Source organism: Bipolaris oryzae (assembly GCF_000523455.1).
Source record: "Bipolaris oryzae ATCC 44560 unplaced genomic scaffold scaffold_231, whole genome shotgun sequence".
NCBI classification, from domain to species: Eukaryota; Fungi; Ascomycota; class Dothideomycetes; order Pleosporales; family Pleosporaceae; genus Bipolaris; species Bipolaris oryzae.
The window spans coordinates 22,232-34,616 of NW_006911507.1; the positions used below are offsets into that span (position 1 = coordinate 22,232).

General features: G+C 50.3%; 7 protein-coding genes across 7 annotated transcripts; 4 read left to right on the forward strand and 3 right to left on the reverse strand.

The window, feature by feature from the left end:
• Positions 1-241: 241 nt before the first annotated feature.
• Positions 242-724, reverse strand: COCMIDRAFT_9516 (uncharacterized protein; the record flags this gene model as incomplete). Its single annotated transcript, XM_007694652.1, has 2 exons — positions 242-445; positions 557-724. The coding sequence occupies 2 exons, from the start codon at positions 722-724 to the stop codon at positions 242-244; spliced, it is 372 nt and encodes a 123-aa protein (XP_007692842.1).
• A 251-nt stretch (positions 725-975) lies between these two features.
• COCMIDRAFT_30457 (uncharacterized protein) lies at positions 976-1,694 on the forward strand (the record flags this gene model as incomplete). Its single annotated transcript, XM_007694653.1, has 5 exons — positions 976-1,042; positions 1,207-1,317; positions 1,374-1,376; positions 1,426-1,551; positions 1,603-1,694. 5 exons carry the CDS (start codon positions 976-978, stop codon positions 1,692-1,694), a joined length of 399 nt encoding a protein of 132 aa, XP_007692843.1.
• Positions 1,695-2,371: 677 nt separating this feature from the next.
• COCMIDRAFT_30458 (uncharacterized protein) lies at positions 2,372-3,412 on the reverse strand (the record flags this gene model as incomplete). The annotated part of the gene is made up of 4 exons (XM_007694654.1): positions 2,372-2,542; positions 2,585-3,055; positions 3,146-3,211; positions 3,335-3,412. The coding sequence occupies 4 exons, from the start codon at positions 3,410-3,412 to the stop codon at positions 2,372-2,374; spliced, it is 786 nt and encodes a 261-aa protein (XP_007692844.1).
• A 328-nt stretch (positions 3,413-3,740) lies between these two features.
• On the forward strand, positions 3,741-4,658 carry COCMIDRAFT_108264 (uncharacterized protein; the record flags this gene model as incomplete). Its single annotated transcript, XM_007694655.1, has 1 exon — positions 3,741-4,658. One exon carries the CDS (start codon positions 3,741-3,743, stop codon positions 4,656-4,658), a length of 918 nt encoding a protein of 305 aa, XP_007692845.1.
• A 252-nt stretch (positions 4,659-4,910) lies between these two features.
• Positions 4,911-5,386, reverse strand: COCMIDRAFT_108287 (uncharacterized protein; the record flags this gene model as incomplete). The annotated part of the gene is made up of 2 exons (XM_007694656.1): positions 4,911-5,123; positions 5,192-5,386. 2 exons carry the CDS (start codon positions 5,384-5,386, stop codon positions 4,911-4,913), a joined length of 408 nt encoding a protein of 135 aa, XP_007692846.1.
• Positions 5,387-5,577: 191 nt separating this feature from the next.
• On the forward strand, positions 5,578-8,574 carry COCMIDRAFT_108293 (uncharacterized protein; the record flags this gene model as incomplete). The annotated part of the gene is made up of 1 exon (XM_007694657.1): positions 5,578-8,574. One exon carries the CDS (start codon positions 5,578-5,580, stop codon positions 8,572-8,574), a length of 2,997 nt encoding a protein of 998 aa, XP_007692847.1.
• A 562-nt stretch (positions 8,575-9,136) lies between these two features.
• Positions 9,137-11,741, forward strand: COCMIDRAFT_41068 (glycoside hydrolase family 81 protein; the record flags this gene model as incomplete). Its single annotated transcript, XM_007694658.1, has 4 exons — positions 9,137-10,997; positions 11,073-11,246; positions 11,341-11,481; positions 11,560-11,741. 4 exons carry the CDS (start codon positions 9,137-9,139, stop codon positions 11,739-11,741), a joined length of 2,358 nt encoding a protein of 785 aa, XP_007692848.1.
• Positions 11,742-12,385: the final 644 nt, after the last annotated feature.

Sequence of the window (12,385 nt, forward strand, 5' to 3'; positions counted from 1 at the left end):
TACCGTTGGTTGACAAGCGCGGGACTTTCAATGATCTACGCCTGGCGTGATGGTGTTGTGGTTTTGTTCGACACAAAGATGTTGACGTGCGAATAGCAAGAAGTAGCACGTCTCATGACATGCAAATATACTGAAGAAATATCCGTTTGGTTTCGAGCTACTTGAAACCTGCAAATTTATATTCAATTTGTTCACTCCCATATTCCTCTCTGTACCCACTGTGCAGCAAGCTCCAGTTCAGTCAACCAGTCTTATCGCCCCAGCTAGACCTAGAGGTTGAGGTGAACTCGTCCTTGGGTTCAGTCATAGCATCGAGATAGAAGTCCGTGGCAGCGTGACCGGCGAGGCCGTGGCTTGAATCATCCGCCTTACCATCTGAGGCTGGGACCTGAGCATCGGCGTCGTTGGCCGGAAGACCACTGAATTCCATAGTATTTGAGTCAATCTGAATCTTGTTAGCGATTATAGCGAAGGGAGAAGTGTTTTGAGTAGGTACCGTGGTTTCCAGTTCCTCCTGCTCCTCTTCTTCAGCGGCCTAGAGTACTGCACGATATACGTTCCTGGCAAAGTTGGCTATGTTCTGCAACCACTCCCTGATACTGCCAATATCCTCGCGGGTAGTTGGATAGAGGCCATGCAGAAGATGATACAACTCCGTAATCATTTTCATGAGCTCGTCCAATAGAGGGTCTGATTCATCTGCAGTAATGGTTTCGAGCTTCATCTGAAGGTCTAAGACTTCTTCCTTGCACTTTTCGATCTTTGCTACATCTTTTGCTTTGCTCCGTGACTTGCTCTCCCTTTTGGAACAAACGCTCGGCCTCTTCCTTGGACGGGGGGAGCATGTTGCCTTGATGTAGTTCTTGTTCGTAAGGAGAAGGATTTAATATGTTTGCTTATATGTCGCGTGTTGGGATGCGGATAAGAAGTAAGTGTAGAGGTGACGGACTGCCAAGTGATAGGACGCGGGCAGATATGGAGTACAGTGAGACAATACAGCCCCACTTTCTAGGCAGAACTAGCCCTGCGCCTACTCGTCAAGGTGAATGTCGATTCTCAATTTGGTTTAGTTCGTGGTGTCAAACGAACTGCACTCACGTGCTGCTCCTTGCGAAATAGCCATTCGACGCCACTCACCTCTCTTCCATCACACTCTACAGGAATTTCGTTCTAGTATTCTTGTTTCCCAAACTCTTGCTTCTCCAGCCCTCGTTCGATCCTGGAGATGGCAGATCCACGCGGGTACGACTGAAGCAGCTATTGGTGGGATGGCTGCCCGCCCCGAGTCGTCTGGGTGTATCTGCATCAAGCGGAGCAGTGGGTCTCGTTGCCTCCAACTTGTGTATATTCATGCGACTTTGACAGCAAACCAGACCGTAAGTCATTTGTGTCACTTGTCGGTATCATAACACTTACCACCCACAGATGTACCGTGCGACGCTGTGATTATGGACGAGAAGACATTCCGCGAGAGGTGTATGACTCCAAAGGTTCCAGAACAAGTGGACACTGGCGTTAAAGAAGCAGTCGGAAGCAAGAGTGGCGCTCCTGGTATGTATAATTTCCCCGCGCAATTCAAGCGATATGCTTATGATATGACAGTATCCAACAAGAATGGTCCTCACAAATTGCCAACCGAGGCTACGGCGCCTAGAGTACCAACAATTTCCAAAGCGTCGCTGTTTGACTTCTGAAGATAGGAAATGGTCCGCTTTTAGCGAAGTGTACGACTGAAGGAAAAGAAAAGAGCTTTCCAGCAACAATGTCCTGGAAATGGTTGGCAATTTCCGATTGAATGAACGCAGAATCCCATCCTAGGAAACAAATCTTGTTCACATGCAGATTTTTATTGAAGGAAAGAAGGGATAGGGTGTTCGACAATTCATTTTCACTGTTCACGACTAACCGGATCTGTTACCCTGTACGCGGATTAGAGGGTTACAGAGCGCTCCTGAGAATACTTTATATCTAACAAGAGACTGTGCGATGAGAGTCTCTACAGTCCGCGAGCGGTAATACAAATCCTCTCCGTCGTGACTCTCCCGTTCGTTTCGACTCTACGCTTCAAGCCCTTATTCACGCATTGTATAAGCGATTATTATATCTCGCTGTTCGCCGATTTAGCAAAGTCTCGTTGGCTCCCTGAGAACATTTCTCAATGTCGAGAATCATAGGCCTCTTGGTAAGACCACCCTGATAAAACTGGAAGTGATAATAGCGCAGTAAATGAAACGTGTGGCGTGTATATGTGTATGGATACGAGTTGGAAGAAGCTTTCATACAAAATTTTGATTGAGGGAACATCTACATGCATTCCTGCTATGAATACGCTCCTCTGACACTCAAGAAACCATAGCTCGCTCAGGTCCCACTACATCGTCCTGCTTATACTCCACCAAATTCCATGATTCCATGATGCGATGCTTGAAGTCATTCGGCATCCCCTATTCAGTTTCCCCTTCAACCCTTCGACCTGCTCTGTCAAGCTCTCGATGGCTTCAAACTGCACATCCAACACCAACTCTTCCACGTTTTCGTCTATCTTCGAAACTATTCATATGCTGCGGTGAATAGTCTGGCAGACCTTATCCACAAGCTGCTGATCAAGTTGAGTTTTGCACGCAAGGGTAAAGAAACCAGCTAAAGCGTAGGCCGTCGTGTTCGGTTGGACGCCAGGCATGAGAGCTACTCTCAGCCACGCCTTATAGGCATCGAACGCGAAACGTCTGAAAGGTTTGAAGAGGAACCTGCGCCAGTTGCTAGGCAGTGTGGGTATGCCGTCTGTGCCGACGATATATGGTGTACCGGCAACAAACAATGCTGACCTTTGAGGAGAAGTGACTTTTTCACGGCCTGAAGGCTTAAGTACCTTATTCCTGACAGTCTGCTCCATAGAATCTGGTTCCCTCAAGCGTTTGGGAACCTGAGGGTGCTTGTCCAAGGTGGAGCCAACGGCCGAATCATCGCTAGCTTCACTATCTAGCTTTTTCTCTACATTTTCGGATATATATTTGTTGCCAGTCAGTAGCATGTTCTTATAGTATGCGGTCTTTCTCTAAAGTTTTAGTCTAGCCACCTTACCATTACGTTCGACGTCCGATCGGTCGGTGCGAACTGTCTGTTGTATGACAGGTTTGCGACTGACCGGCTTATAGCGGGCTATGTTAATTCCTTGAACAGTTGTGATCCCTTGGTGGTGATCTGTCGTATCCTAAATGTAAATAGTCTATCGTTAGACAGTAGCAATAATATTTTGAGAAGTTTGGTGTGAGTCCAGAAACAACAGGGGCTAAGTGAGAGAGGATCTTATTTAAATTTCTAGCGTCACCCCTACCTTCACCTTCACTTGCGCGTTGCTAATTGTACTGAGATTAGACAATAAGCTGAAGTACTGAGTTCTATGTCGACGCATGATAACAGTCCATAATTTGAGGTGGTCCAGAGATGGCCATTATCGATGCTATTCGCATGCCTGCCATCAATCCAGATATCACGCATTGAAGCAACAAGGGGGATAAGAAAGCCAAAGCAAGCCGTGGGAAATTTCAAGTCGATTGATTTATGTTTCAATTCAGTATACATAGGTGAAAGGAGTGGCACTGTGGACGCATAACGCGGGGCCGAGGCTGAGGTGCATGGCGATCGATGTTCGTGCACGTCCCCAAAACTTTTGGTGACATCAACGTCAATAGCGAGTCGTCTATGCACCGAAAGAAACGCTGCAAACCCACACAGCAACAATGAAGCCACCAAATCCCACGAGAGCAATAGACTCAATTCGAACCCATGTCTCACAATCGCCAAGCTTTCGTCTATTCCAAAGACCTATGCCATTACACAGACTTCCCGCGTTGGCATCGCGAAGTATAACGACCACACCTCCAAAACACCACAACCCTACACCCAATTCCACCGTCGATCCAACCGAGGTTTCCCACTTCAATGCGCTCGCGTCATCATGGTGGGATCCCCATGGCCCTTCACGGCCCCTGCACTTGATGAATCCTCTTCGCCACGAATTCATAACGCGATGTCGCTCCACCACAGCCCCTCCCACACCAGGCCAGAAGCTCCGCTACTTAGACATTGGTTGTGGCGGTGGAATCTTCGCCGAATCAGCTGCACGGCTCCCAACCACCACGTCTGTCACGGCGATCGACCCCACGCCTCAGGTCCTCACTATTGCCGAGGCGCACAAGCGCCGCGACCCTGTGCTGACATCGCCTGGCAAACTCACATATCTGAACACTTCTATCGAAGACTTCCCTCGCCCAAATTCGGATACAGAGGCGTTCGATATTGTCTCTCTTTTCGAAGTTATTGAGCACGTCAACGCGCCAGGCCCGTTTCTAGAACATGTGTTACCGCATGTAAAGCCTGGTGGGTGGCTCATAATGAGCACGATAGCGAGGACATGGACGAGCTGGCTGGTCACGAATGTGATTGCGGAGGATGTGCTGGGCATGGTACCCAAGGGAACGCATGAGTGGAGTAAATATGTTAATGAGGAGGAGCTGAGGAACTGGTTTGCAAAGCAGCCAGGATGGGGCAATGTGAAGAGCATGGGCGTCATGTATGTGCCTGGGCTAGGGTGGAAGGAAGTCCGAGGAAGCGAGCAATGGGGAAATTACTTTTTTGGTGTGAGGAAAGAGGCTTGAGATGTGGATTGTAAATGTGTGGTTCATGTTATTGGTATAGGTTCAGTGGGAGCATGATACCCAAAAAGTAGTGTACAATACATGCGACGCCCTTTCAAGCGTTTCCTAGGAGGCCTTCCTTCGATATTTTCATATGGACTGGTGAGCTGAACGCCCAACCCTGCCTCCCCACACAATCACCAGATATGCTCAGCCCCTTCCCAGCAATGCCGTCAATGCAAAATTTGTTCCCAGCTATCCGCTTGATGCCTGTCATGATTTTGTCGCAGGTCGTTCCTCGAAAGGTGTTGGCATGTTTCGGCTCGAATCCGATGCGCCATCTGCAGTCTCCACAATATCATGTCCACCCGACATCTTCCAAGCTCTCAGATAGTCTTCGCCGGTGAAGTGCTTGGGGTAATTTTGCGCGGTGCCCGAGTCCAAGTCTCGTACTTTCTCTAGACTTGCATCCACAAAGGGCGTCAACTATTCATTATTAGCCTACTGTCCTCGGCGCATTACCAGGACACAATCCCGCGCCATTTCGCACATACCTCGCTATTCTTGGTGCCATGTATCGGGTACACATATGTCCGTATCTTGCTCCAGTCTGGTGTGAAGTTGCCGTATTTGTTGATTGTGCCCATGGACCCCACGCGGTTTCCCTTGTAGTATTCCTTGCCGGCCTGTTTTGGGGAGAGCGGCAGACGCCGCAGCATCTTCTGCAGAGAGGGCGTGGGCTTGAACATTGCGGCGGTCCGCTCGTCGGCGTGTGATGAAGCGAGCAATACCACAGCGACGTCGGTATGCGCAGAGGTTGATGGACGCTGCGGAGTTCGCGCGGAGGTGGCACGGACCACGACTCGAAAAAAGTGCAGCCAAGATTTCGACTTTTGAATTTGCCCGCCCCAGCGACCTTCACCACCACCACAATACCAAGATGCCGCCTCGCATTGCAAGAAGCTCGATTCAGAGCGGTGGCTCTTCTTCAAAAGGTCGCTCCAATGCGCGAAACCCCAAGAAGTCGCAGAAGCGCGCCCTTGACGCCTTTGCCATAGCCGAGCACGAGAATCTGGATAGCCCCAAGATTCGCAAGAACCGCCTGGGCGAATTCGATCCCGCCTTCAACCGGAAGCGAGCGCGCGACGACGATGACGACGACGAGGAAGATGAGGACGAGGACGAAGATGAGGGCCCCAAGAGGCGAAAGAGGAGAACGGGCGACGAGAGTTACGACGAAGGCAGCGACTCTGAGGGCAATACCTGGCAAATGGGCCACGTTGACAATGACGACAGCGATGACAGTATAGACTCTGACGAAGCCTTTGGTGATAGCGACGAAGAAAGGTTCGAGGGTTACACATTCCGGGGCAGCTCAAAGAGCCAGAAGAACAAGCCGAAAAAGTCTAAGAGACAGCAGGATCTGGAAGATGAGGATGGCGACATCGACCTGGACGAGGGCGACAGTGCGGACGGTGAGGAGGACTACGACGAAGACGACCTGGGTGAAGATGCTATTGACTTGGCAACTGCGCTGGATCAGTATGAGGAAGATGAAGCCGAGGAGCGGAGAGAAAAGAACAAGCAGAAGAAGCGCATTTCAGAACCTGGCGACAGCGATGACGAGCCAAGCGACGACGATGTCATGGGATCAAACGGTGATTTTGAGTCGTTCTCTGACGACGAGAGCGATGACGCCGACGATCGACAGGCACAACTACAAGACTTGATCTCATCCCTGGCATCCAAAGAGGATGGTAAGCACAAGGGCAAGAGAGTCGAGGTTCACGAGTCTGCTGCACCAGATGAATTCGGTGTTGCAAGAAAGGTAGATCTACTCAGTCTCAAACCCAAGGCCGCAGACGCAGAGAAGAAGAAAGCGCTCAAACTACTCGAAGACGACAAGTCATCGAAACGTAACGACATTGCACGGAAGCTAGATGCACCCCTACCAAAGCGTGCACAAGATAAGCTTGATCGTGCCGCTGCCAATGCTAAAGCAAATGAAACCCTCGAAAGGTGGACTGACACGATCAAGCGCAACCGACGCGCTGAGCATCTCATGTTCCCTCTACAAAATGCTAGTGGGGGCGAACCTACGGGAGAGAAGACTCTCCAGCCTACCACAACCGCTGCTCCTGCAAACGACCTCGAAAGCACCATCCAGTCTATTCTCCAGCAAAGTGGTTTGTCTAACGGCAAGGAGGACGAGGAAAAGTTGCAGAAGTGGGAAGAGCTCCAAACCAATAAACTCCCCATGGAAGAAGTCCTCAAGCGACGTGCTGAACTGCGCATGCAGCGCGAGCTACTCTTCCGCGAGGAAGTTCGCGCTAAGCGCATCAAAAAAATCAAGAGCAAGGCTTACCGCCGCGTGCACCGAAAGGAGCGCGAGAAGATGCTGGAGAAGGAGCGAGAGCAACTCAAGGCCGACGGTGTTGATCTTTCCGAGGAAGAGCGCGAGTACAACGATCGTCGACGCGCTGAGGAGCGCATGGGCGCCAAACATCGCGAAAGCAAATGGGCCAAGGGCATCAAGGCTACAGGACGAGCAGCATGGGACCAGGGCGCGCTTGATGGCGTGACAGAAATGGCTAGGCGCAACGAGGAGCTTCGTCGCCGCGTTGAGGGCAAGACTATCCGCGACGACGAAGAGGGCTCTGATGTACCGAGCGATGAAGAAAGCGAAGATGACGAGCATTCTGATGAAGATGCACTTCAAAAGTCTCTTGGCAAGCTCAAGGAGAACCCATTTTCAACTGGCAAGTCCAAGTTGGGAGCGATGGCTTTTATGCAAAGGTCAGAAGCTGCCAGACGTGCGGAGAATGACGACGCTGTTGAGCGCATCCGCCGAGAGCTTGCTGGCGAAGACAGTGATGAAGACGAGATTGACGAGAATGCAACCAAAGCTGGACGACGGAGATATGGACCTAATGGCAATGTCGCCGCTCCAGCAATACAAATCGGCCGCAGCGAGTTTGAAGAGCATGCTGGATCAGACGATGAGCAGCCTGCTGCAAGAGACGAAGATTCTGTACCAGAGTCATCCTCGAACAAGTCTTCCACGCCAAAGAAAAATGGCATCAGTAGTCTCTCTAACGGTACGCGCAAGGAACGTAAGGCTGTGCCAGCCCAAACAACAGAGAATGAGAGTGGCTCTTCCAACCCCTTCTTAGTCAAGGCGAAGAAGGGAAAGAAGGCGCCAAAGGAACCCGAAATTTTCCCTGTCACAGAAGTCTCGAAGCCTGTCGTTCAACAACAAGCCGTTGTTGCGCCAAAATCAGTCGCAAAAGCAAAGGTACAGAAAAAGTCAAAACCTGCTGAGAAGACTCAAGAAACCAAAGTGGACGATTTCCTCAAGCAGCGCGTTACTGCCACTGATGACGATGGTTGGGCGACCGTGTTGGGTGGCCAAGACGACGATGAAGATCAGGACGATGAAGACATTGAAAATGAGGGCATTGACCTTGACATTGTCATGCGCAACCAGGCTCTCACAGCCAAAGGCTTTGCGGGTGATGATGTAGTCGCTGAGTTTGATGCTGAGAAGAAGGCCACCATTGCTGAGGAAGAGACGACTGAAACCACTTCCATACTTCCTGGCTGGGGTGCCTGGACCGGAGAAGGCATGTCAAAGGCTGAGAAAAAGCGTAACATTGGTGCCAAAACCGTAACCCACAAGCCTGGCATCGACGCCTCCAAGCGCAAAGACAAGAAGTTGGACAAGGTCATCATCAATGAGAGGAGAGTCAAGCCTAATACCAAGTATATGGCCAGCCAACTACCGTTCCCATTTGAGAACAGGGAGCAGTATGAAAGAAGTTTGCGGGTACCAAAGGGCAAGGAATGGGTCACCAAGAAGACGCACCAAGATGTCACGAGGCCGAGGGTTATTGTCAAACAGGGTATTATCAAGCCGCTACGAAAGCCGCTGGTATGAATGTGGTAAAAAAATTCTTCTTTGTTTCATATAGGCAATGAAGATATTTCATTGCCGTTTTGTGTCCTTCACCTGTCACTGTAACGGACTGAGCTCGTTGTCACGTGACCCACGGTAGAGGAAGCGCCGTTCGACTGCGAGGGAGGAACCAACACCACAACTATACGAAGCTTTCTTACGTAGTCCTATAACAACTCTACAAATTTTCTGTCTTCTCAATGCTTTGGTTCTTACTTTATTCAACCTTACAACGATCACGATGCGTCCAGGATGGGATTACTGACACATGGAGCTCTCGCCGCGCAAATGCGCAAATTTCATGGCATCTATCAAGTAAGTCTTGCTGTCGCCTAGCCCTTTCCCAGATCTGTAACTGCCCTACTGCCCTTTATTATTTTCTTCTCTATGAGTACTCTTGTCTGCACTGCCATCCTAATTGATGTTCACTGTTTCCTAGAGCGCCATTCGTCCCTCACCTTATTCATCAAAACAAGCCCATTTCGCTCCTAGATATTCGCATCGACAGCTCCACGCTCTTTGAGGTGCTACACAATAGTTTTCCATGGGCCCAACCCAGTCACGACCGACCGACCCGCTCTCCCAAACTCCGCAGCCCACCAGGAAAGAGTCACGATTGGGACCTTGGCGTTCTGCCCGTCAAAGTATCAGAAGCTCCCTTGGCTATGATGTGTCATGCATGGAAGAAGATATTATACCTGATGACATCTTCACGAAGATCCAAGAAGATGACATACTCCCACAAATTCCAATCGGTCGTCATCATCCAGTGCCTAGGAAGGGGGTGGAAGATGACGATATGAGGACCTTGCATACGAACAAGTTCTATGCCAATACGTTTCTCGGAAAGCAAAATCAACCAATATGGACTCATCCTTACAGCCTTTGGTGGGGTAAAGGCCTTGCGGAGCTGGGCATGGTTCAAACATGGGGTATGTGTGTGAGCCATATTGAGGAAGCTGATTTGGTGTATGAACCTGGGGAGCCTGCCAACAGTTACGTCAATCCACCACACAAGCAACACATTGTCCTCACGGCGGTCGAACTTGACGCCCGAACCACGCTCACTACCGATACGCATCTTCCCTTCTCTGTCAATATCAACCTTGGACCCCATTCAACTCCGCATGAACCGAAAATTACTTTTCCGGTTGTACAAGGAATGAGCTTCGTCACAGCTGGATATAGAGACGCGACACCAATGCTTCACACGGGTCGTCGAGGTTTCGTGGACATGACCGGGCCAACGCTGTTAGGACGGAACGTCAAGTATCGTCTCAATGACAAGAATGGCCACCGCTGGGTTGTGTATGTCAACCCGGTAGTTGATATCGATTATGATGCAGCAAGTTTCCGAATGCTCAACAAAAACACCTTACTCGGTCCTCCAGGTTTCAAAGGGACTATTCAGGTAGCAAAGAACCCACTAGGAAGTGAAGGAGAGGCGATGTACGACCGCGCGTGCGGTGCGTTCGTATGCGAGGCCAAGCTCAGTGCTACTGTCCAAGACAGCAAAGGCAGTTATACCTTCAAGTATACCAAGATCGGTCGCTCTCCACTACTCATGTTCGTTTTACCACATCATATACAGTCTCTGGATCCAGACATGCGAAAGCAAGTCACCAACCTGCAACTACGCACCTCAACCAAAGGAATGGCAACAGCTGTGTGGGCTGATCGTCTGACTTTTGTCGAGCCCAACATGCCTGTTACCATGCATTTTGGACCGTGGAATCCTACTTTGGCCTCCAACGCCAACGTACGCTACCCGCCCGAAGTGCTCGCCTTCATCACGGCAGTGGCGGAGCGCGACCTACGCCGTGCAATGACGGAGCGTATACCCCAAGAGACAATGTACTACGCAGGTAAAGCCTTTGCCAAATTCGCGACTATCTTGTGGGTCATCAAGGATATACTGGGCCACGATGCGATTGCTACCACTGGCCTAAATAAAATCAAACAAGAGTTTTCCAAGTACGTTGAGAACCAGCAACGGCACGCGCTTTACTATGATGATAGTTGGAAAGGCGTCGTTTCATCAGCCGGCTTTACCGACTCGTCGGCTGACTTTGGAAATACTTACTACAACGACCATCACTTCCACTATGCATATTTCATCTACACGGCCGCTGTCATTGGGTATCTGGACCCGGAGTGGCTGTATCGAGGTAACCACAAAGCATGGACAAACATGCTGGTCAAGGACTTTGCCGAAAGCGACTACAACAGCCGAGACTACCCCTTTTTCCGAGCGTTTGACTGGTGGCATGGCCACAGCTGGGCAAAAGGCTTGTTCGAGAGTGCTGATGGCAAAGACATGGAGAGCACTGGGCAAGATGCATTCTCTAGCTTTGCGATGAAGATGTGGGGGAAAATCATCGGCGACGCAAATATGGAGAGGAGAGGTGCGTTTTTTCCTTCTTCCTCCATCTGAGCAACGCAGAAAAGTTGGACTAACAACATGGCACAAACCCATTCAGGCAACCTGATGCTGGCGATTCAGGCACGGTCGTACAACACATACATCTACCTGCAGACGGGGAACCGGAACCATCCGGTGCGCTACGTGCAGAACAAAGTGTGCGGTGTTTTGTTTGAGAACAAAGTAGATCATGCGAGTACGTATGCGCGTCACAGCACCATGTGTATTTGCTGTAAGCTGGGGTCCAGTAGAAGACGATGAGTTGTCAAGGAGAATCAGGCAACATGCAGAAAAATAAACGTTGCTGACAGTTGGTCCTGCAAAAGCATACTTTGGCCTTGCGCCCGAACTCGTCCATGGTATCCACATGGCGCCCATTACGCCGGCAACGTCGCTAATCCGACCGCGGGCATTCGTCAAGGAAGAATGGGACAAGTTTTTCAGCAATGGAAAGGCAAATGTAGATGGTGAGAAAGATAATCCCACTCTATCATGGTCTGCCAAGATTCACGTTTGTTAATGCATAAGCTTGCACAAAAACACAGGAGGGTGGCGGTCTGTACTGTATGCCAACCTAGCTATTGTGGATCCCAAGGCCAGCTATGCGTTTTTCCGCGATGGAATCGACGGATTCTGGGACGAGCAGTGGATCGATGCTGGGGCGAGTCGGACATGGTATCTCGTGTGGGCAGCGGCGCTGGGGGAACTTGCAAAGGGGGGCAAGTGAATAGCCACAACAAAATGAAGCGAATCGGATGGAGTGGAGTGAGTACGAAGTAAGTAAGATGAGTGGGACAGGGAAGGGGAGGATTGGTGTGAAATTGGGTTCATGGCTGAGGAGGCGGCGGAGACGGCCGATAGATTGCCCGAAGCCCGAGAGAGGCCGGTGGTCCGAGAGTGTCCGTAGGTATGTATGGCCGAATGAAAGGTGGAGCCGACCCAGAACATGTTGCACACCAAGGTAGAACCACCATGATGACAGACGTCTCTTTAAGCATTTCCTCTTTTATTTTGTTTTCCAACACGTTTAACTTTGTGCACAGCTCAGACGACAATGGCCCCTCCCCAGATCCCCACTCTGGTGCACTGATGGGCCCGGCGATCGGGGTAGGTGCACGGACCGAAGGAATCGAGATCAGCCACACTTCGCTTGTTCCCGCAGCACTGCCACAAGCAGAGAAAACGCCAAGACTAGCTGCACCGCCCCACAGATACTCGTACAGGAAAAAAGAACCACAGGATAGCCACCAAGTGTACAAAGGAGAAAAAAACAACACATAGGAAATATCCGACGAACAAAATTAAACATGAAGGGTTTGTAGGATACAATTTACTCTGTCTTTTGGTACACAAACACAAGGAAATGGGGGG